The sequence below is a fragment of the Populus nigra genome, chromosome 7 (assembly GCF_951802175.1).
Source record: "Populus nigra chromosome 7, ddPopNigr1.1, whole genome shotgun sequence".
NCBI classification, from domain to species: domain Eukaryota; kingdom Viridiplantae; phylum Streptophyta; class Magnoliopsida; order Malpighiales; family Salicaceae; genus Populus; species Populus nigra.
In genome coordinates this window covers 8,395,149-8,420,214 of record NC_084858.1, presented here as the reverse complement: position 1 = coordinate 8,420,214, position 25,066 = coordinate 8,395,149, and the positions used below count along the sequence as shown (strand labels likewise).

Here is a 25,066-nt window from a genome sequence, read left to right as displayed (position 1 = left end):
AAATTAAAAGCTCTTTCTATTATCTCTCCTTTCGTAATAACATTGTTCTATCTATGTTTGGATTTATGTAATGATATTCTTAAGTAAAATATTATTATGCAAGACAATATATATGTGTTTTTTGTATAAATTTCCATGGTGTGTATAAATCAATTAGTCATATTCTATACCAATCATTAGATTAAATTCAAATGAGATAAAACACATATAAAGGTAGTAAATGAATTAATTTAAGGCCTAGTAAGGTAGCGGAGCATGTGCATGAAGAAAGAAAAGCTTGAGATGTGTGTTTAGATTTTTCTTCTCTTTCTATGTATTTCAAGTTAACAGGTATATGATATTGTATATATTTTTTTCTTAGCATCTATTTATAGTTAAGTTCTTATATAATGGATACGATATCGTTATTAAAAAGAATATATATAAGGTTAGGATTGACTTGTAGTTGAGATGATATGGAATAAAGTCTAAGACAAATGGTCTATGTGGTGACAATGATTGTGAAACGAATGAGATAACTTATAACTTGGTATGCTCACTTATAAAGAAAACTTTGTCAATTTTGCAATAAAGTTGCCTATCAATAAAGGAGCATGATTATGTGTATAAATTAAAAAAAACAATTCATGATAAGAAAATGCAAAAACTCATATTCGGTTGAAAATGTGAAATTATTATAGTATTCTTATGTTTAACATCATCTAAGGGATGGGGGTGTTACCCTATGTTTACAATTAAATAACTTTTACAATTCATAATGAAAAACAAGAATATTAACATTTTAAAATTTTATTTCTACCTAGACACCTTATCTCAAGTAGTTAATGTCACAAATTAACAAATTGTATCATTCCATCCTATTCCCTCTTCACTTCTTTAATAAGCCGACCTTAGCTAGGGTTTCTTCTTTAGCATGCACCAATTTCTTTTGTTATAGAATATGAAAATATCCTCTTCTCATCCCAACCTTTTAACTTATTTATTTCATCTTTTACAAACAAGAGATGTAAGAATCCTATGTCACTTTATTTATTGTTTTCTTCTCATTTTATCTTATAGTCTCAAAATAATAAATGTGAGAGTAGGGATTATCCTCACCACACAAATTTAACCAAAATTTCAGGAGTGTTTTGGTGATTTTCTTTTTTCTTTTTTCCTTCTTCCTCCATTGTTGTGCCAGCCGAGCTCCTCGCTCCCTCACTACTTCAATGTTTTCAGTTTTCCTCACCTTACCTCTACTCTTCTCTCACTTAAGTATCTTGTATGGGTGGCATGCAAGGGATTTTGTTGGTCGAACCTGTAAGGGAAGGGGCTACTAGAGTTGTTTTTAGCCTGCTATGAAACAAAAAAGGAAAGTCACTATTTCTCTTTCCCAATGTATTTCTACCACCTCTTAAATGAGGGTAGGTCATGTTTGGATGTTGTGTTCTCTTATCCTAGTGTTTTTTAGTGTTTATTGGTTGGTTTTCTCATGTTTTTTTCCGAGTAGTTACCGGGTCAATTTCTTTTTTTATGGGGTTTTACAAGAAAAGAAAAAAAAACCAACCCAAATACAAAAAAAACCTGAAATAAAGTAGAGAGAGAAAACTTGGTTTTCAAATCACCAAACCAATTCCCTTCAAACCAAAGAGTTGTTGATGGTATAAAGAAGAAAAGGAAGGCGAAAATTAAGAAGAGAGTTGAGAAAAAAAAAAGTTACTTACAAGGGATAAAGAAGGAATCCTATTCTAGAGAGAGGAACACACTGAAAATACTTTTCCACCCTGACTAACCACTAATAACCATTCTTCCCACTTTTCTTTTCTTCCTTTTTATGTAAATTTGCATGATTAAAGTTTTAAAACAATGCAACGTTATTATTCATGCATTTTTTTAATTTTATTTTTACCGGCTTCACAATAATACTGGTATCATTTTATATAACTATGTCGTTGCCATTTTAAATAAGTGTTTATAACCAAACTTTCTCAACAAAATCTTTGTGATTAGTAGATAACAAAAAAGACAACAAACACCATTGCACCAAATCAATGGCTCAGGTGGGTTGTAGCCCAGATAACAAATAATGTTTTTCACAATAAAAAAAAAGTGCACACCGTTGAATAGTTGAATATTTATGATTTGTGAGGCTTTCTAAACACAAAAATATATAGAGGAGAGGAGGAGTACAAACAAAAGTAAGGACAAAGTAATATAATTGCAACATGTGGAAAATAATTGGTTTTGTACGTAATTAATTGTAAAATATGTTTTGTTTTGAGGTGTTTGTGTTTGTGGTAGAAGTTGCTTTTCAAAGTACTTTTTACTCGGAAATATATCAAAATAATTTTTTTTTAAAATAAGTTTTGACATCAGCACATCAAAACTATATGAAAACACCAAAAAAATTAATTTGAAGTAAAAAACAAATTTAATTTTTTTCAAAAATATTTTTGAAACCCAAAAATAAACTAACTATATATCACTAAAGAGTGTCGAAACATGAACAGTTTGGGTTAAAAAAAAATTGCGATCAATTGTGTTTTGTACAGCATACACACCTATATTTAGTAATCATCCCAGGTTATTTTTCTCAAAATTGACAACTATTATCAATCTTATTAGTGGTTCTCCCAAATGTCATACCGAGTTACATTATGCTTGGGCTATAGAAATTACACATATGGTAGCTACTGGAGAACGTGAGACTGGTAGAGGGGCTAATCAAATCGGTAATTTACATCGAAGTGGAACTACTCACTAGAGCTCTCATTTTGATTCTATTTGCAACTTAATAGATATGTATGACGCAACTATTATTGTGCTTGAAAATATGGTTCAAGAAGGATCTTCTAACTCTATATGTGGAGAAGCTGGTGGTTGTTTGATTGTGATGAAATCTTTTAAAATTATATTCATCTTATATTTGATGCAAGAAATAGAGAGATGCCAGATTTGATCTTCTCCTTGCAAATGTGCAATCTGTTTGCACAAAATATGAGATTGACATACCACATATGAATGCCTCGTATAAAAAGGCTACAGGTCTTTCATGTTAACAACAAGGTTCAGTGACAATTTACCAACATTATCATTATGATATATTTAACTCAATAATAGATTTTTAGTTGGAAGAATTAAATTCTAGATTTAGTGATGGGACAATGAAACTCCTTGTACTTAGCTCTACGTACTTTAGAACCTAAGGACAACTTTAAATCATTTAAAGCTGATGCTATTTACAAGCTTGCTGAGAAATTTTATCTTGAAGATTTTAATGAACAAGAGATGTATTATTTGAGATCTTCGCTAGAGCATTATCATATTGATGTGATTCATCACGAGAACTTTTAGAATATGTCTATCATTTCTGAATTATGTTGAGGATTAGCTTAAATAAATAAATCACAGCACTATCATTTGATTGACAGGTTGATTCGTTTTGTTTTAACTTTGCTTGTTTCCACTGCCACTACAGAGCGGACATTGTCAGCTATGAAACATGTTAAAACTATGCTTTGCAATAAAATGGAAGGAGTTCTTAGTAGATTCTATGATGATTTATATTGAACGAGAGCTCGTTGAAAATATTAATTCGAATTCGATCATAGATGAATTCTATTCTACAAAACATCGAAGAGTGTAACTTTTATAGTATAATTTATTTTTATTTTTATTTTGAATTTTATGTACTTTAAATTTTATTTTATTTATATTTTGTGTTATATATTTGAATTAAAAATTTATTATTAACTTGAAAAATTTATATATCTAAGTGAATGATTGATCTTAAAACATAATTTATATGTATTTATATCATAGCCGAGTACTCGAAAAATTCATGGGCTCCGCCGCTGCATCAAATGATACATTCCATGCTAGAAAGTACAATCACATTTCTGGGCTTTCAAAAGATAATCCAAGCATGCTAAGACAAGGTTTTTCAGGACCATCTTATTAAGCAAACCAAATGATACATTCCATGCTAGAAAATACAATCACATTTCTGGGCTTTCAAAAGATAATCCAAGCATGCTAAGACAAGGTTTTTCAGGACCTTCTTATTAAGCAAATTTAAAAGCAGCCACCACAATACCTAGCTTTGACCTATGATCATGGAGTCATGTCTTGATCCTTTTTTGGAACCCAAATAAGAGTATCAGTAGCCAGAAAGTGACAAACAGCCGGTCCTGGTTTAATTTTGAGAACTTCAAAGGCCATATGGTGAGGACTCCAAGCTGATGTGTTCAGGTGGCATACGGTTACCGCTTTCACTTCTGCGCCATCAGCAGCGATTAATGGAACAACATGAACCTCTGTGCCTTCGATTACATGGCAATAATGTACTGCATAAGGATATCTGATCTTATGACACACCGCTGCTTTATGTTCTCCCCTCATTTCCGCTTTTGCCGAAACAGTATACTCTTGCTTCTTGCCTGGTTCAGTTGAGAGTACCTGAACATTTTGGCCAAGCCTCGCAACATTAAAATCAATTAATGACTCTAGAGATGTAGCACAATATTTTTCTTCTCCTTCCATGTTCGGGCTCTCGCAGTATCCTATTTCATCACTGATAATCTCAGCCTCTTCCGAGTTGACTTGTAGAGAAAAGTACTTCAAAATCTCCGGAAATTTGTCACTTGAAAATGGTATAGACTCTGCGACTCGACGAGGCAAGAAACTAACCTTGGTTCCACTGTTAGTAAAAAGCAATTTCATCTTTTTACCTGGATGGAGATCGTTGTACAAGTAGAATATTGTTGAGTCGGGGAGAGCAGTTTTTGCGGTTTTTTTATGGCTATCTGCTCCATCATAGTGTTTTCCATATTTTTCACGATCATCAACGCTAATGTTTTGGCCATTAGCGAAATCTCTGATCACTGAAGGATAATAACCAGGTTGTAGAGTATCTCGAAGGGCTTTTGGCAATGGAGTGTTGGGCAACCTCGAGAACCAATACTTCTCAGTGGGTGGAGAATTATCGCCCGGAAGGCCGAAGCTGGGCACTTCAGCTGGTAAATGGACAGCAGTGGAAAAGGAAATGTAGAGGGGGAGAGTTAGAAAGAGGATCAGGAATGGAGCACCAGAAATGGCTGGAGACATTTTTGAAATAAGTAGATTGATGATTGATCGAGGATAGTGACGTAGAGAGCTGAGAGACGTTATTTATAGGGAAGGGGAGAGGGGAGAGGGGAGAGGGGCTACGTTTGCATCTTCAAAATGATCCCTAGTGGATACATTTTATTTGGTGTCTTTTTAATTATACATCCCTCCATGATTCCTTCAATTTTATTTGGTGACTTTTCTGTGATTGTATATTTTTATTAAAGTATAATTAAATAAAAAATAAATTGAAAAAGTTATTAAATCAAATTAGATCCATGACTCGATTGTAAATTCGATGGCCAATCTAAGTTTACCCGTGTTGATTCCAAACATTGTTGTCTTATTATTATTTAAAAAAAATGGGTTAAAAAAATACTATCCTGAAAAATATTTTTTAAAGTTAAATTGAGTTTTGATTAGGTTGTGTTTAGATTTACTAGATCGATCGATTTATATAAGATTAGATTCCATACCATTTAATGTGAAACCGAACCAAAGCACGGTCCGGCTAATAATTACAATTTAAACAGCATGCAATGCATGTGCTAAAATAATATCAAATATCGGAGAAATAAACAAATATGTATGCTCAAGTGGGTTCTTAGAGTCCAAATTTGCTAGCACTACTTTTTAGCCAAGAATGAATGCAACAATTTTCTTTCCTTCCTCTTAATCTCAAGGTGTGTTTTGTCGAAAAGATGTATATCCTTGTCACAGGCTTCCCTTCCTAATCTCAAGTTCCAAGATTGCACAAAGGATTTTTTACGTATTCCCAAAGAACTTTGAACACTTTATTCCCAAAGTACTGTCTGCTCGTTACATAACGACTTGTCAATTTCTTTTTGTTTTTGTAAATGTCCGGTATCCTGTTCCACTGGAAAAAAATAATTAGAATAGATTTTATCTTGTTCAGAATCTTGGTTTATTTCAGAAATCCCACCTAAATTTTGGCAAAAATATTATAGTTCCATTCTGCTTGTTTTTATAACTCAGGTTAACCTTTCAAATATTCTATAACCGAAGTTATAAGATTGTGATAACTCTATAAAAAACAAATCAAAATAAATTATAAAAGCCTATTCCTAATCAACCCAATGTTAAAATAAAAAATTAAATAAAAAAAAGAAACAAAAACCTACTAGGTCGACTTAGGTTAACCTGTCGAACCCATTACCCAGGTCATGAGATCAGGATAACCCTATAGAAAGCAAAAAAAAAAAAAATTACGAAGCATAATTCCTAAAACAACTTAATATTGAAGGATGAAATTGAAAAATAAATAACTAAAAAAAGATTGGGTTGTTAAATGGTTAAATTGAAAAAATAACTAAACAAAAAATAGACAAAAAAAATACTATTATAATAAATAATATTTTGTAGGTGTAATTACAATGATTTAGACACACTCTTTAATGTTTTTATTAATATTAAAATGATATTAATTTTTGTGTTCTCCACTTCGTTTCCCTCAATCATGCAGATATTAGCATTTCCGAATCTTATAGGTTTGGTAAATCTTTCAAAATAATAAAAATAGTTGAGCAATAGAAAAGTGTAAGTAATTATATGGGTTTAAACATAAACTTTGTTATTTAATAACATTATTTATTTTTATTCAAGAATTGTTTAATAATTTAAAAGTACGCAAGTAAAATAAAAGTGAAAAAGATTGGTTTATAAAATTTTTAAAAGTGAGCAAATTAAGATGTAACAATTTATATCTTTTAGAAGCAAAAATATTATAGATAAAGAATTTACTTTCATTTTTAAAAATTGGTTCAAGTATTTTAGTTATAAAAATTTAAAAATATAATCAAATGTGAATTTCATAAAAGATGTAACATCCCTAATTTTCAAGACGTAACATACCTTTTAATATATAGAATAAAAGGAATTTTTTTATATCAGAAATCCCTAGCGAGAATTTCTATCAAAATTTAGACAGATTTCCTCTATATTTAGATTATTCCAAGTTATTGACAACGGTATGTATTACTTCTATATAGGTTTCCATTCTTTAATCCAACCATCTTGCATAATTCAACCATTACAATCATTACATCAATCATAATTTCTCCATAATATAAAAAACAATTATATAACATTATAATTATAGCAATTAGAGAATTAAAAAAGTTAAGCATATATCAACTTCCTTTGTTATCCCTTTATAGGGTGTTAAAGAGTTGTCAACAACATCTCCTTCCAATCTTGTAGTTTTGGTATTCTAATTGATAAACTGTCTAGGGATGAGAGTTGTCGCACCCGACATCGCGGCGACATTAAAATTTTATAAGAAAAGAACAAATTTCCAGCATCTTATTCTTTTAGGAGAAAATGTGTTGTTCAAGGAGTCGCCACCTAGTATTATGGTCACTAGGCAGAGATTCTATGGTACGGGACTGGTTGTGGCTAGAAAAGGTATTAGCACCCCTAGCACACCCTACCTGAGGTAAGCTGCGTTGTTGTTTTTGTCTTACATTGCTAAAAAATTGTTGATTTATGCTATGATAGTTCATCGATAATATTTCTGACTCTTCACCGGTAATATTCCTAACTCTGGCGTTAGTGAATATTTAATTACATATACTTCCAACATTGGTGTTGGTGAATATTTCATTCCGGGTAATTCCAACTCTAGCGTTGGTAATTACTCAACTACGAATAATTCCAACTCTGGCGTTGGTAAAAATTTGTACCTAAACAAAATCATTAAAATTATTTTTTTATTCTGATATCAGTGAATAAAATCAATAAAAACACATTTATTATTTTATTTCTCATGCATGCAATTTCTATTTCTAATTTTTTTATTTTTTATTCTTTTATTTTTTGGAGCTGGGCTGGACCCAGCCAGGGCCAGTGACCGGCCGGGCAAAGGCATGCACCATGCGTGCGTGCACAGTGAAGTGCTAATTAAATTTCACGGCAATAGTGTCAAATGATATTGCAAAGCGGGAAGAGAAGAACTTACCTGGTCTACTAGAAGCGAAGGCGCACGGTTGCTGATCGATCAGCCTCTTTCTTGCTTTCCCTTCCTCTAGTCTTTTCTTTCTTGTTCTTTGGCTCTTCTCTGCGTTTTTTCGCTTGGCTTGCTCTCTGATTTAGGAGATAGAGGCGTGATGGATGACCGGCCAAAGCTCTGCTTAGGTTCCTTTGTATGCTCCTGTGTTGTCCTCTTGTTCTTCCTTTGTTCCTTTTTTTTTGTTCCCTGGTCACTCTCTCAATACTCTCTGTCTATCCGCTGTTTTTCTTCGTCTTTTCTTTGTTTTTTATTTGTATGTTATGCTTGAATTCTGGGACTAAACCAGAGTTACGTTTAGCTTTCTGTTTCTTTCCTTTTATTCACTCTGCCCTGTTCCTCCTCCCCTTTTTTTTTTTTCCAGTTCTCTCCTCTGTTTTTTTGTCTCTCCGTCTCTCTCCACCCTGGGTTTTTCCCCTCTGTTTTCTTCTTCCCCTCCTTCCCTCTTCCCGCGAGGTTGCTCGTCCTCTCCTTTTATAAGGCCAAAATCGGTGGTAACGGTCGGCCTCCTAAATACCCTGTAACCGACCCTTTAAGCTCCTTCAATGATGAAACGTAAGCGTTGGCTACGAACGGATGAAACGGAGGAAAAAGACAGTGAACAGTTTTGTCCAAGAAACGGCTCCGTTTTCCATTCAACTGCCATATTTGATTTGGTCCTTGAAGTTTTTTTGAATTTTTGCAGTCTAGTCCTTGGGTAAATTGTAATTGAACCCCTGTAGCTCAGCGCCATTTACACATTGGTCCTTGGATTTTAATCTCTTGTAAATTTGACTAGAATCAACCCTATACTTTGATAATTTTTCAATTAAGTCCCTGAATAAATTAATTCCAAGTTTAATTAAGTTTCAAAACTTATCAATTCTCCAATTAAACCCTTGATTGGATTAATTAAATTAATTCTAAGCTCAATTAAGTCTCAAAACTTATCAATTCTCCAATTAAGCCCTTGATTTGATTAATTAAACTAGTCAAGAGTTTAATTAAATCTTTAAACTTCCAATCATGTTGCCCTTAACCCAAATTTTAATTCATTCTTCATTTATTTTATTTTTACTTGTTTTTCGTGATCTTTTTATCATTTTTCAGTAAATAAAATAATAATAATAATTAAAATAAAAGGGTCAAAAATTGGGTTATGACAAGATTATTGAATGGGCGAGAAGCATTTTACCTGAAGGGAACAGACTGAAAGAGAACTTTTATGCTGCCAAGTCCATGATGAAACCCCTCGGTTTAGGATACCAAAAAATTGATATATGCCCTAACTTTTGCATGTTATACTACCTTGAAAATGCTGAGATGACCGAGTGCATGACATGCGGGCATTCCCGTTACAAACCCAGAACTGGTAGAGGGAAGACTTTTGTGGCATATAAAAAACTTGGATAGTTCCCAATCACACCTGGATTGCAGAGGTTATTCATGTCACTAAGGACTGCTGAGCACATGACATGGCACCAATCACACCATACGATTAATGGAGTGATGATTCATCCTTCTGACGGTGAAGCCTGGAAACACTTTAACAGTGTGCATCCTCACTTTTCAGTTGAATCAAGGAACATACATCTTCGGTTGTGTACAGACGGATTTAACCCATTCAGGTTATTTGCTGCTCTTTATTCTTATTGGTCGGTCATACTAACGGTTTATAACTTGCCACCGAGGATGTGTATGAGGCCAGAGTTCATGCTTTTATCTATGGTCATACCAGGTCTGAGCAGTCCGAGGCAGAATATAGATGTTTGTCTTCATCCGTTGATTGATGAGTTGACGCAGTTGTAATCCTCTGGAGCTTTGACTTATGACATCTCGAGGAAACAAAATTTTGTTATAAAATCGGCTTTGATGTGGAATGGTTTCTGGTTGGAGCATGCATGGAAAGCTAGCATGTCCATACTGTATGGAGAACAATAAGACATTCACGCTAACAAACGGGGTTAAGCTTCTTTTTTTTACTGTCACTGTTATTTGTTGACGCCGAATCACATGTATAGAAAGAACAAAAATGATTTCTTTCTTGGTAGAGTTGAAAGGGATGTTGCATCCACGCATCTTTCCAGTGAAGAATTGTTTGATGTTGTGTCAGAGTACGGTGACACTGTGTTTGGTCTCCAATCAGGTAAGCAGTAGTTTCCAGGTTTTGGTTTGACTCATAATTGGGTGAAGCGAAGTATCTTTTGAGAGTTTCCTTATTGGAAGACCAATCTTCTCTGCCATAACCTTGACGTCATGCACATTGAAAAGAATGTGAATGAGAACATTTTCAACACCGTTATGGATGTGAAGGGGAAGACAAAGGACAACATCAAGGCTAGATTGGATGTAGCGTTGTTCTGTAACCGTAAAAATATGGAGTTGGTTCGTGATGGGTCACGGGTCGTAAAACCAAGAGCAAACTTTATGTTAGAGAAAAACGCATAACTACTAGTCTAGAAATGGCTTAAAAGTCTGTGTTTCCTCGATGGACATCCTTCGAACATATCAAGGCTGGTTAATATGAAGGAATGCAGATTATATGGAATGAAGAGTCATGACTGCCATGTGTTTATGTAAACACTCATCCCATTAGCTTTTCATGATTTGTTGCCAAAGGGGATATGGGATGCACTAACGGAGATCAGTCATTTCTTTAGAGATATATGCTCCAGCAAGTTGAATGTTGATCACATTGAAAGGCTTGAAAAGAATATCGTCGAGACAACATGCAAACTTGAGATGATATTCCCTTCATCATTTCTTGACTCAATGGAGCATCTACCCATACATTTACCGTTTGAGGTAAAAGTTGGAGGACTGGTCCAGTACAGATGGATGTATCCATTCGAGAGGTTAGATATTACAGTAACTATGTAATTCATAATTAAATGTTTTTATTTTTATTTTTGTAATTGATAATTTATTTTATATATATATATATATATATATATATATATGCAGGTACTTGTTCAATCATAAAAAAAAGGTTAAGAACAAGGCACATGTTGAGGTGTCAATATGTGAGGCCTATATTGTTGAAGAGATCTCAACATTCATCTCATACTATTTCGAACCTCATTTGAGGACGAGGATCAACCGTGATCCATGGCATGTTGATGGTGGTGAAGTGCCTATATTATAATTCTCTAGTAATTATCCAAAGGTTGGCACATGCATGGAGCACTTAATCATTCTCTCCTCTCTTTTTCTTTTTAGTACCTTGATGTTTTTTGTCCATTTCACGTTCCTTCTTCTTCACCACGAGAACTTCAATATGCATAAATGTGTGTGTGTGTGTGAATTGTCTCTCTTTTAGGTATATATAATGGTCATTATAATTCTACCATTGTTGTCCAACTAGTGCGAAAAGTAAATTTCTGTCTCTTTTGAACAGATCAATTGACGAAACTCTTTGAGAGGTCTTTAATTCTTTGGTGAATAATTGAAAAGGACAAAAAATCCTTATTGACGGAGGAATGAAACATTGTCATCCTTGTTAGATTTGGTTCAGATGCAAGAGATATATAATGAGTTCTTAAAATTTTTAATAAAAATTAATATTAAAATCCTATTGGTCAGTTTTGAAAAGTAATTTTTTATTTAATAACTACATACATGATGAATGTATACTATAATATATAACAAGTTTATTCAGAAAACTATTCCTCTCTTATCTGTAATTGTGTTTTTTTCCCTATCAGAACATAAGTAAAAATAATTGAGGATTATAAGAGAAAATATTTTTCTTTATCAATTCATATTTAGAATTTATTCTCTTAAATGACTTGTTATGGAATAAAGTACACTTTTTTCAAAAAGTTTTGAATTGTATAGTTTTTTCTTTTCCAATTACTCATTAATTTTCTGTGATTGTATATTTTTATTATAGTATAATTAAATAAAAAATAGATTGAAGAAGTTATTAAACCAAACTGGATTCATAATCCGATCGCAAGTCAATCTGAGTTTACTCGTGTTGATTCCAAACATTGTTGTCTTATTATTATTATTATTTAAAAAAGGGTTAAAACAATACTATTCTAAATAATGTTTTTTAAAGTTAAACCGAGTTTTAATCATGTTGTGTTTAGAACTACTAGATCAATCGATTTATATAGGGTTAGCTTCCATACCATTTAATCTGAAACCAAACCAAAGCGCGGGCCGACTAATAATTATAATTTAAACAGCATGCAATGCATGTGCTTCAATAATATCAAATATAGGAGAAATAAACAAATATGTATGGGTTAGTTATGCCCAATTAAGATATTTGATCAAGTGGGTTCTTAGAGTCCAAATTTGCTAGCACTACTTTTTAGCCAAGAATGAATGCAATAATTTTCTTTCCTTCCTCTTAATCTCTAGGTGTGTTTTGTCGAAAAGATGTATATCCTTGTCACAGGCTTCCCAAACTACTGTCTGCTCGTTACATAACGATTAGGTTGTCATTTTCTTCTTTCCAGATGGAGAGATATGCAAAGAATCATCAAGCCCTAACCAAACCTGATTCCGACTCCTCTTCGTTTTCTCTTTCTCCCTTTCTATCCTCGGTTTCATCGCCCTAACCAAACATAGCTTTAGAGTGTAAATGCACATGAAAGCAGGACAGAGACAGCAGGCTGCATATGAGCTATCCAGTTCCCTTGGGCCTTGAGAACTCAATATTCAAGTTGATAAGCGTGGAGGTTCTTAAGGCTCTGAAAGAATCATCAAGCCATAGAATATAAGACTGATATTAATATATAAACCACTGGCTTCATGGTTCCTTGAATCCCAGACAATGTAATAGGATATGTTTATTTTTACATTTTAAAAATATTTTTGAAAAAAATTAAAATTTTTTATTTTATTTTTTTAAAATTAATATATTTTTAATATTTTTAGATCATTTTGATGCACTGATGTCAAATATGATTTAAAAAAAACAAAAAAAAAACATTATTATAAAGCATTTTCAAATGAAAAATACTTTGAAAAGTAATTCCAATTATACTCCGAAATACCTCTTGTGCAAGTGTTCAAACAACCTGTGAGATGAGATGCTGGTATGCTGCTCGGGATGAGAGTTGAGTTAGAATTGTAAAAGAATCAAAGATGCCAACTTCAAAATTCCTATATCAGAAGGTAAAGGCGAAAAATGACCAAGTTGTTCAAGATGCAAATGTGAAATTTCTGCCCTGATAGTAAAAACAATTAGACATTTTCAGGAACAATTAGCTTGGAGTTTGACATTTTCCCAGGAGAATTGATTTATTCATTGAATTCCGTAGTTACATGCACTTAGCACTTGACAAAAATGACTAATTTAAGTGACGAAAATTATATGAAGAGAAAACTGTACCTGTGGAGCAAAACTAGCAGGATTATAGAAAACTGAATAATTACGAGAAAATTAGTTTATTTAAATCCCTTGTAAATTAGAAAACATTACGAGACTGAATAATTATAAAAAACATTTAGTATAGCAGGATTCATAATCCGCTGTGTGTTGTTTTGTAAATTTAATTAGATATTGATGAGAAATATAAATTAGTAGAAATAGAAATATTCTTAATCAAAGACCAAAAATAAAATTTAAGAGACACCTTGTGTTATTTCATTTTAATCCTGTATTGTTTCAAAAGTTAATCAATTATTTTTAATTAAAATCCCATGTCAACACACACTACACCATTAAACAGTTTTACCGACGGACTAATTCCGTCGGTGACAGGAATGAACTCCGTCAGTGAAATAATTACCGACGACCTCACCGATGGAACACGTCTGTTGGTATAATAGTCGTCGACAACTCCCCTTTCCATCCCTAATTCTGTCGCAAATAAAAAAAATCACCCACCGATAGAACACCGACAGTCTTACAGAGGGATATGCGCGCGCCAAATTTTTTTTCCTGTGGAAACGTTACCGATGGACTAAATCCGTCTGAATTTTCAACGGTAATTACTGACGGATAATCCGTCGGTAATTATGTGGCAACTATCTGTGAAAGATCGACGGAAATTATCTGTCGGTAAAGCCGTTTGTATGTAATCACCGACAGAATATGTCCGTCGGTAATTATGGCATGGATGGTAATTGTTTGGCAAATCTCTGTGAAATAACGACGGAAATTATTCGTTGGTAAAGCCGTCAGTATGTATTTAAAATATATATATATATACATATATATATATATATAATTTATTAATATTAAAAAAGCTTAATAAACAAATAAAATTGGATTAAACATTAAAAATATAAAAATAATGTTAAATAATATTCATCCAAATATTCATTACAAATTTAATGTGTTTAAAAAACAAAATTAAACTAGAATAGCAGCAGAGCTGGAGGAGGAGGAGGAGGCTGGTTGTTCCCGAGACCGTACGGCCAAAAAGAAGTTGCACAAGTATCATCACCCATCTCTGATCTCATCTCCATGACTATTTGACGGAGCTCATCATAATTTGTCGAGAGTTGTTGATATTGTTGTTTCAAGGCAATGAACTCCTCAGAATGGGTGCTCGATACTGATGGAGAGCTCCCAACGGTTGAGACACTACGAGCCGAATGCAAGTTTTCAGCCGTAGTGTTGGAGAGCCCGTAGACTTGATTTTTATCGGGTTCAGCAGACGATCCCACCTCCATCCACAAATCTGGATCGAAATTTGGATGAGTCGAAGGATTGTCCTCATATCTCTCCCTCAACTGCAATTCAAGATGCAATTCAAGAAAATAATAACTTACAAAATAAAATGAATGAATGAACATACCACGAAGTGCTGAGCACGGTTGTCCACAAACTGTTGCACCCCCTTTTGGCAGTCTTGACTCCGCACATGCATCTCTATAAACAGCTCCATTGGACTCGGCTCACGTCCAAGAGACGCAGCCTGTAAGGAAAAAATAGGTTGAAAGTTAAATATAATATAAGGAACGACAAATTAATTAACAATATATTTCATTAAAATTAATCTTACCATTCGCTTTGCATCTGCGCTGAATGGGACGAATCCTGTAAGAAATAGAAACATAAATAAACAAGATAAAATTTGGATGGGTCGAAGGATTATCCCCATATCTCTCCCTCAACCGGCTATTATAGGTCTTGATTAGTACTTAAAACTGCATTTTTATCAAGGTTTTTTATCATCATTTTGCACTTGAAGTATCAATAACTCCTTAACTAAAGCATGTTTTATAATAATAACATATCTAATACTATAAGATACCTTTAATTTATGATAAATGTTCATCTTAAATGCATGCCTGTCACATAAATGAAAGAATTGATTGATGAGTTAAAGTACTGAAATTGAAAGGACAAAGAGGTGGCCAAACTTGGAAAAGAGATGCTGGTGCAGTCCAAACTGGAACACTGTTCGGTAATTGGGTCATATCGGGAGCTTCAGATCTTGGATTTAGGTCCATTTTATATGGATGGAAAGATAAGACATAGGCCTACAACTTTTATGTGGAGCCCAAGATTTAACAAGGCTGTTTCCGAGTCCAAATTGTAGCAACAACAAAGAAGTTTGAATCTGTCCTGCAGCCCAGACACTATTCAGTGTTCAGCCCATATCTTAAGTTCTAGAAGTCCAAATGATCGCAAATTGTTACCCTGGAAAGATGAGATAATTTCCTAGAACTTTCATGATTTAAGTTTGTTCAAATTATGACGTCATCAATGATGTTTTTGGCAGACAAAAAGATAAGAATTGTCACCAAGTCAAGATGTGGCCACCCACTCATCAATTAGTCAACAAATCAATAGTTTTGAATTTTGGCCTATAAAATGAGGCATTTGCCATGTATTTAGGCATCTTGGTGTTCAGATCAAGATCATGCTCTTGCTCTCTCTTTTGTAATACTTAAGTTTTATATTAATCTCTTGTTTATGCATTTCATTTCATTTCCTTTACTTAGTTAACTTCTTTCTCATTTATGTTCTTATCTTGTTTATTTATGTTTCTTTCTTTCATTATGTCTAGCTAAGTTAATTATGTCAAGGTGAAAAGGGTACACTAATGGTGTAAGAATAAGTATAATATAAACTTAACATGGACCTTAATGTTGGATACTAACATGCTTTATATTTGCTATCTTGTTCACTTTTAATACTTTGCTTGTTAAATGGTTAATCTAGATTTATGTTGTATAACACTTGGTACAACAAATACTTGGCACTTTCATAGCCCATACTGTATGGTATAACCGACACCTGAGCTATGAAAGGAACTTGATTTGTTGTTAACATAAGTTATAATCATGAATGCCTGACAACATTTACAAGTATTAGCATTATTCGAATAAGATAACTAATGTAATCATGTTAACAATTTATAATCCGATTGGAACCTCCTTTGTGTGTGGTTTCCAGTTGAGTAATAAAAAGAGTTTATACTATACTTGTTTGAAATACCATTAGTGGATCCTCTAACCTTGACATTTGTTCTTATCATTGTTTAATCCTTACATTAATCTTCCATTTCAAAGTTCTCGACAACATCTTCTTCCTCTTCTTTACTATTATTATTATTATTATTACAACTATTACTACTACTACTACTACTACTACTACTACTAGTATTGTTGTTGTTGTTGTTGTTGTATTCTTGTTGTCTATAATTTATACAATTAACCTCCTTGTGGTTCGATCCCGGTCTTGTCGGGTTATTTATTACTTCGACACTCCTGCACTTGGGAAAAGACATCAATCTTTTGGTTGTGTCAGGTCTCCTGAAAGTTTTTTAAAAAATCATCATATGCAATTCAAGATGCAATTTAAGAAAATAATAACTTACAAAATAAAATGAATGAACGAACATACCACAAAGTACTGAGCACTGTTGTCCACAAACTATTGCACCCCCTATTAGCAGTCTTGACTCCGCATATGCGTCTCTACAAACAGCTCCATTGGACTCGGCTCACATCCAAGAGACGCAACCTGTAAGGAAAAAATCGGTTGAAAGTTAAATATATTATAAGGAACGACAAATTAATTAACGATATATTTCATTAAAATTAATCTTACCATCCGCTTTGCATGTGCGCTGAATGGGACGAATCCGCTAGTGTGCGTGGTCACCGGACCATGAATTTGTTGGTTCCGGTTGTCTGCGCCGGATTGTGAGCGCCGTGAGAACCGCTCTAAGGTCACGTGCTCAATATATGCCGTCCATATTTCCCTGTCAAGAAACGAATATTGTAACCATGTACAAGGTATAAGAGACTTGAGTGCTTGTGTTGAGAATAGTAGAGAGTTGGGAAGGGTGGTTGGCTACAATTTGGGAGGGAAGAGGTTGGATGGAAAAGAAGGAGGAGAAATAAAGGAAGAGAGTGTCGGTAGAGGGGGTGTATATAATGGTTTTTTCTGATGGAATCCCTGATGGAATGTATCTGTTGGTGATTCCATCAGTGACAGCACTATGTCACCGTACGACTATCTCAGTTTGAATCCCTCAGTCATTTCGTCAGTAAAATCGTTTGAAAAAACTCCACGTCACCATGTCGTTGCATCTTTCCAAACAAAATGTATAGTCCATCGGTGATCCGGTCGGTATATACCTATAGATTTTGAGACGGAATTATTTTTATCGGTAATTATTACCGACGGACAAATTTCATCGGTAATTCCATTGGTTGTCGCCGGTTTTCTTGTAGTGACAAAAATATAACTAAAGTCACACATTTTATATTTTAATCATTGTTCCTTAAAAAGATTTTGTTGTTTATTTTAATCAATGTATTGCTTATAAAGTAATATAGTTTTATTTGGCTCACAAACTATCTTTCAAAATAATAAAATAGTTGAGCAATAGAAAAATGTAAGTAATTATATGGATTAAAACTAAAATTTTTTATTTAATAACATTATTTATTTTTATTCAAGAATTGTTTAATAATTTAAAAGTAGGCAAGTAAAATAAAAGTGAAAAAGATTGGTTTATAAAATTTTTAAAAGTGAGCAAATTAAGATGTAACAATTTGTATCTTTTAGAAGCAAAAATATTATAGATAAAGAATTTACTTTCATTTTTAAAAATTGGTTCAAGTATTTTAGTTATAAGAATTTAAAAATATAATCAAATATGAATTTGATAAAAAAGATGTAACATCCCTAATTTTCAAGAATCAATCATAATTATTACATATAGAATACAAGGAATGTTTTTCTATTAGAAATCAATTTAGGCAGAGTTCCTCTATATTTAGATTATTCCAAGTTATTGACAACAATATGTATTACTTCTATATAGGTTTTCATGAGGGCATGTTTGGGAGTGTGATTGCATTACTTTTCAAAATGTTTTTCGTGCTGAAATGCATCAAAATGATGTTTTTTATTTTTGAGATCAGCGCGTTAAAACGATTCAAAACATATCAAAAAATTATTTCTTAGAATTTGTTTTTAATTTTGGGGGAACACGACGTTCTCTAACCAACCATCTTGGATAATTCAATCATTACATCAATCATAATTTCTCCATAATATAAAAAACAATTATATAACATTATAATTATAGCAATTAGAGAATTAAAAAAGTTAAGCATATATCAACTTCCTTTGTTATCCCCATGCTTCATGGGGTGTTGAAGAGTTGTCAACAACTTCTCCTTCCAATCTTGTATCCCTGGTATTCTAATTGATAAACTGCCTAGGGATGAATAATTACCTGTTAACTATTGATATTCTATTAGTTATTTTTTAAAAAAAAATTAAAGAAAAAGACTAATACAAAAAAAAGAATATAAAATCCATAATTAACCCATAAAAAATAATAAAAATATCTTAATATAAATTTCTCTATCCTAGTAATATTTTTTATTTTTTTAAAGTGAGTTTAAAAAATAACTAATATGATAACACTAATTACTCTTCGAGTATTGTAAAATTACTTGAGAAAATAATAACTGAGGGGTTTTTTTTTCAAATTTGTGTATATTTTGGACATTATGATTTTAAAAAATCAATTAATCACGACTCCTATGCAACCAAAATTAATTATGTTCACCTTAAAAATTATCCATGGAAATAAATGGTGTGAAAACTAACCCTATATAAAGCGATCGACCTAGCAACTTGATCAAAACTCGGTTTTATTCTAATTGAAACTGCCTAGGGATGAGAGTCACCATGTTGCCTAACGCCATGTTATCTGCGAAGAAATCATCTCCATTATTAAAAAACAAAGCATAAAATATATCCTTTATTAGTTCTCTCTAGTTTCTTATGTCGCTTTGTTATGTTTTCATTTGAATCTATAACCCTATCATCCATTTTAATGATCAAGTTATCATTGGTATGATTAATGACAAACTCTGGAACTTTCTCTCTACCACCCAATGCTTCTTTTTTCTTCATGTAGTTAAGTACATTCATTCTCCTTTTTTGTACTCTTCTCTATAGTTCTTATTGCATCTCTTAGTCGCTTTTTCTCTTAAATTTTATTACCCTTCATTTGTTCTTTGGATCTGACCTCAGTCTAGCATTCATTTGAACTTGATGGTAGGCCTTTCCTTAAGGATATATTTTTTGATAACTTTTTTATTGCCTCAATTATATTACGATGTCGTGGTCACACAAATTAATTATTCTAACTTAAAACACATAAGATAGTATAGAGCAAGTAAGAGGTCAATTCCACGAGGAAGGTTTGATTTAGATTTTTATGCTATACGATATGAAAAAGGAGGGGGGACTGAAGTTATCTAGGCTATAATAGAATTAAACAATCAAGCTAAATTAAATAAATAAGAAAACTATCAAGAGAACAAACCTTGGTTTCAAATAGACATCCACCTATGGAAATCGTAACCGATCATTGAAACGAAACATCAATTTATATTCTGAATATTTATCTCTTCTTAACATTGGTTAGTTAACGGATCCGCCATATAACTAACCCTAACCATCAAACAATCACAGTGTCCACACTAGTAATTTAATTCAATAGCAACCTTAAGAACTAGATAAGCGGATTAATCAAGAAAACATAACTGTTCGCAATCCATGTTTGATTTGATCGAATGTTCTCCCTAAGATTAATAACATAGATCCACCACAATTATTAAACTTAGTTGTTTCATAAGTTTATATACCACAACTCCAGTTTTGATAGCAAATTTAGCAATAAATTGTTCACAATAATAACTTAGAGTCCACTCTAGCAATTTAAATAAACAATCCTAAGAAATAAGCATAGGAAAACAAACATATTTATTCATCATATACTAAAAATAAAAGGTAAAATAAATCTTAAAGTCTTTAAATCTGAAGGTTTACGTGTCCTTACAACCAAGAAAAAGAGTTTAGCCTTGCATTTCTATTGAACAGAATTCATAGACAATCCTAAGAGTTTAACCTGTATGTTGGCAGAATTCATGTGTCATCTTAGAATAATCATAGGTCTCTCATATGAACTTGTTTTTTTTTCCTAACATTTGGTAGGCTGATAGGTCTTCGAATTAGGAATCCAACAGAATTAAGTTTGCATCAAATGAATTTATGTAACTCAAGATATTTAAGTCGGAATGGTTCAATGTCAACATTGGCAGAATGCGAGATTTGACTTTGAAGGCTGCAATTTCCATGATTTTTTTTTCCTTCCCATATATGTATAAAAAGGTATGGATGTTAGCTTTCTAATGCCACTAGAATTACTTCATTTTGACTTCTAGAGCTTAAGCTCTACACAAAACATTGATCGGAGGTCAATTCTGTCAATTATCTCCAATTTAGTTTCCTTTTGAATCTTACATCTAAAAGTGACTTCAAAATATAAAACAAAAAAAAAACAAGGAATTTTATATATAAAATGTAACACCCTACCTTTCATGACACATTAAGTCCATTAATCATAGTAATATGACTCCTTTAGGAATTTTTTATTATAAAAGATTCACCTAGACACGTTATCATATTTGCATTTCCATGTGGAAGTACTTTGCTAAAATTTAGACAGAGTTTCCTTTGTATTTAGAACGTATCAAGTTATGAACTAATTCATAATTACCCAAACCACCATCATTACATAGTCCAACCATCCTGGACTCACTTCTATCATCATAACTCAACATATTACACAATTCATCCATCAATCATATATATCTTATAAACAAAAACAATTCATACATAAATTTTCTAGCAGTGAACATTGAAATCAACCCATTACACACTCCATTTCTCTCCTTTTTAAACTCTATTTCATATGCATTTGGCATTATAAGAATAACTAGCTTAGCATAACAATCTACCCTAGCACGATACGAACTTAACCAATTCATTTCCAAAATGATTTCAAACTTAACCATATCTAGTGGTACTAAATCTACCCTTAACTCATAACCTTGTAATAATATGGTATAACCCTCATAACATTCATCTATTTCTACTTCTTCCCCCAAAGGTTTACTAATAATCAACCCCTAACCAATTTTTTTATAGATACATTCAATTTATTTACAAATTATAGTTTCAAAGTCATATTCAGTATTTCACTTTCTTTATTCCCGAATATATTTATATAGAAATTTCCTTCTATTCTAGTTTGCCCTTTTCATATAAATACTCAAGAATCAAATTACATACCAACTCATCACTAAAATCTTTTCCTATACCAATTCTTTATTTTTTCATTTTCGGTCATAAAGCCCTTTTCCATTTCTTTTCTTTACTTCTAGCATAGTCTAAAATACAAATTATATTCCACATATTACATAACCCAACACATTCCTTAACATATTTCCTCTAATCTTTCCTTTCTTCACTTACGTTACTAGAATTCCAATATATTAGTTAATCTTGATATTATATATCATTCCATTCCAAACTTTACTCATATATCATATTTTCTACACTAATGACCATATTTACTCACATATCGTTTCTTTTAGATTGGTCGGCCATGCAAGGAGCTTTTCCCACTAAACTAATTAATTTTTTTTCTTTCTTAACATCAATTAACATTCATAATACTTATTTTAACATTTCTATAAATCAATTGACAAAAACCCCAAAATTCACATATAAACTCTATTAATTTTAGAATATCATATAAATTACTCAATTTACATTCATAATACTCATTTTAACATTCTAACAATCAATTGACAAAAACCTCCAAAATTCATAAATAAACCCTAATGACATAATTCTAACAAATTCAATCACAATTCAATCAAATCCATATTAATGAATCCAATTAAGTTTAGAATATCTTACCAATCACTAATATATCCTCCAAAAGCTAGTCAAATTGAAATTGCTCCAAGCTTTCCACTTCTTCCCTCACTTTCATTATCTTCTCTCACTAAACTCTACTTTCTCTTAATGTCCTATCTTAATCACAAGTGTATAAGTGTTTAAAATCATTAAATCTCACAAACCTCCTCACAAATCCATGATCTCCTTTGTTTCTTTTTCCTATTATCTAACTAAGAAAGATGAATAATTTTCATTCCTAAACATTTCTATAAGTTTCGGCCAACAAGCCTATTTATAGGCAATAAATTTTAAAAATTTCCTTTATGTGCTTGCCTTGCACCTTTAGAAAATGGCAAGGATATACATCTTTCGACGAAACACAACTTGAGATTAAGAGAAAGGAAAGAAAATTATTGCATTCATTCTTGGCTAAAAAGTAGTGCTAGCAAATTTGGACTCTAAGAACCCACTTGATCAAGGGCATACCTAACCCATACATATTTGTTTATTTCTCCAATATTTGATATTATTGAAGCACATGCATTGCATGCTGTTTAAATTATAATTATTAGTCGGGCCTGCGCTTTGGTTTGGATTTCACATTAAATGGTGTGGAAGTTAACCTTATATAAATCGATCGACCTAACAGATCTAAACACAACCTAATCAAAACTCAATTTAACTTCAAAAAACATTCTTCAAGATAGTATTTTTTTAACCTTTTTTAAAAAAATAATAATAATAAGACAACAATATTTGGAATCAACACGGGTAAACTCAGATTGACCATCGAACTTGCGATTGGGTCATGAATCCAATTTGGTTTAATAACTTTTTCAATCTATTTTTTATTTAATTATACTATAATAAAAATATACAATCACAGGAAAGTCACCAAATAAAATTGAAGGAATCATGGAGGGATGTAATTAAAAAGAGTATTTGCTAATGTTATAAAAGATTGTTATAATCTTATTAAAAAAATAAGGTAAAACTTAAACAATATTTAATATAATAATATCCCAAATAAATTTCTAATTAATTTATTTTAATGAGAAATAACTAAAATTGAAGGATATATATATATATATATATATATATATATATATATATATATATATATATATATAAGAAAGCACAAAGGCCAACATGTTTGGTGAAAGAGGTTAGGTTGTGCTCCCAACCAGCTTTTTTTCTTCTTTTCTTTAAATATATGAATGATGTGTCATCTGTTTATTAAAAAAAAATAAAAAGAAAGAGAAAGTAAATAACAAGTTGTTCATTGGTTAAACCTTAAGTGGCTGGAAAATTAGGTTCCCACCACTTGGCTAAAAAAAACCCATTTTCAAAATTTTTTTCCACTTGAAAACATCTAAGAAATACTCAAACCCCAATAAACACATTTAACCTCAAAACAACCTTTAGTTTATTAAAAAAAAATTAAAAGTCAACTTGAATTTTAAAAAAATTCTCGATCCTAAATCTACTTATTCTAGCAAATTAAGGGGTCAAAATATCTAAATAAAATTCATCTGGTCAAACAGAACCTATTGCTACCTAAATGGGCTTTTTTTGTTGCTAAAATGTGGACAACTGATAATTTTTTTTCTCTTCTCCCTTATTTTCTAGAGACTCTATCTCCCTATACAATTCCAGGATTAAAATGCAAAATAAATGAAGTACATGAATGAAACGTCAAAACCTCATTAAAAGGGATCAAAAATGAAAATCAAGAAAACTTTGGGAATCAAAAGTTTAAAAAATGCATCTCATGAACAATTTAAAAAAAAGCTTACATTTTTTGCTCCGATGCCAAATTTGATCCCTGCTTTTTTAGTTGTTATGAAAGTAATAAAATTTGATAATTCATATAAATAATAATTCATATAAAATAAAAATAGTACAAGATATAAAATTATAAAAATCATTTATTAAAAATAAGCTGGAAATTAAAAATTAACACCGACCTGAAATCGCTTAAACCATGCATCAATATTAGGTTTTCACTCAGGATATCTGGAAATCTGGCTCCATTGAAACAATGGAATCTCCATCGACGATTTAAACGTCAATGTTATAACCCTTGCAGCCTTAATGTTTGTGAACCTGAAATTAAATAAAAGTAATAATATTAATTAGTTGTTCATAAGTTATGTTATAAGTATATAAAAAAAAAACTAAAACCTAAACAAACTTACATTGAGAGGTCATCCTTCCATTGTGCCTAGTACTTGCGGATAAATTGATCCCGCTGTGAAGGCACACTGTTTTTCCACTGTGAAACCGTGCTAGAAGAGGCAACATCACAAGTTGGTGTAGATTTCCTCGCCGTGATTAGCACCTAAAGATACGTCCTCCTCATTGCTAGAAGAACTAGCTGCAATCGTCTGCTGACGACATGCTATAGATTTCATTCTACGCATCTACACAAATTTATATGAATAATTACATAATTAACTTTAATTATTTTTAAAAAAATTGACAGAGTGTCCCCTATACTGGGAGGTCCCAAGTTATCGACAAAATCATATTACACTTCCAATTTTATTTCACATTCCGATCCAATCATCCTGGATCTCAACCCAACTCATCATCATCAACACAAAACATCTTATTCAATAACATCATATAATGAAATTCAAGTAAAATAATCAATTTCAACTATGAACATTTATTGTTAAATTGGTACTTAGAATTACAAACATTAGATTAAAGTCATACATTCAAATTTACGGATTAATATTACATTTCAAGTTTTAGGAGACAAGACTCTTAATTTA

General features: G+C 31.9%; 1 protein-coding gene across 1 annotated transcript; it reads right to left on the bottom strand.

Moving 5' to 3' along the window:
- Positions 1–3,908: 3,908 nt before the first annotated feature.
- On the bottom strand, positions 3,909–5,110 carry LOC133698721 (BURP domain protein RD22-like). The gene has a single exon (XM_062121753.1). It carries the CDS (start codon positions 5,083–5,085, stop codon positions 4,093–4,095), a length of 993 nt encoding a protein of 330 aa, XP_061977737.1. The 5' UTR covers positions 5,086–5,110; the 3' UTR covers positions 3,909–4,092.
- Positions 5,111–25,066: the final 19,956 nt, after the last annotated feature.

What these genes read in the sequence shown, in the direction of transcription:
- LOC133698721 (XM_062121753.1), bottom strand. Translation starts at nt 5,085, where the DNA reads ATGTCTCCAGCCATTTCTGGTGCTCCATTCCTGATCCTCTTTCTAACT.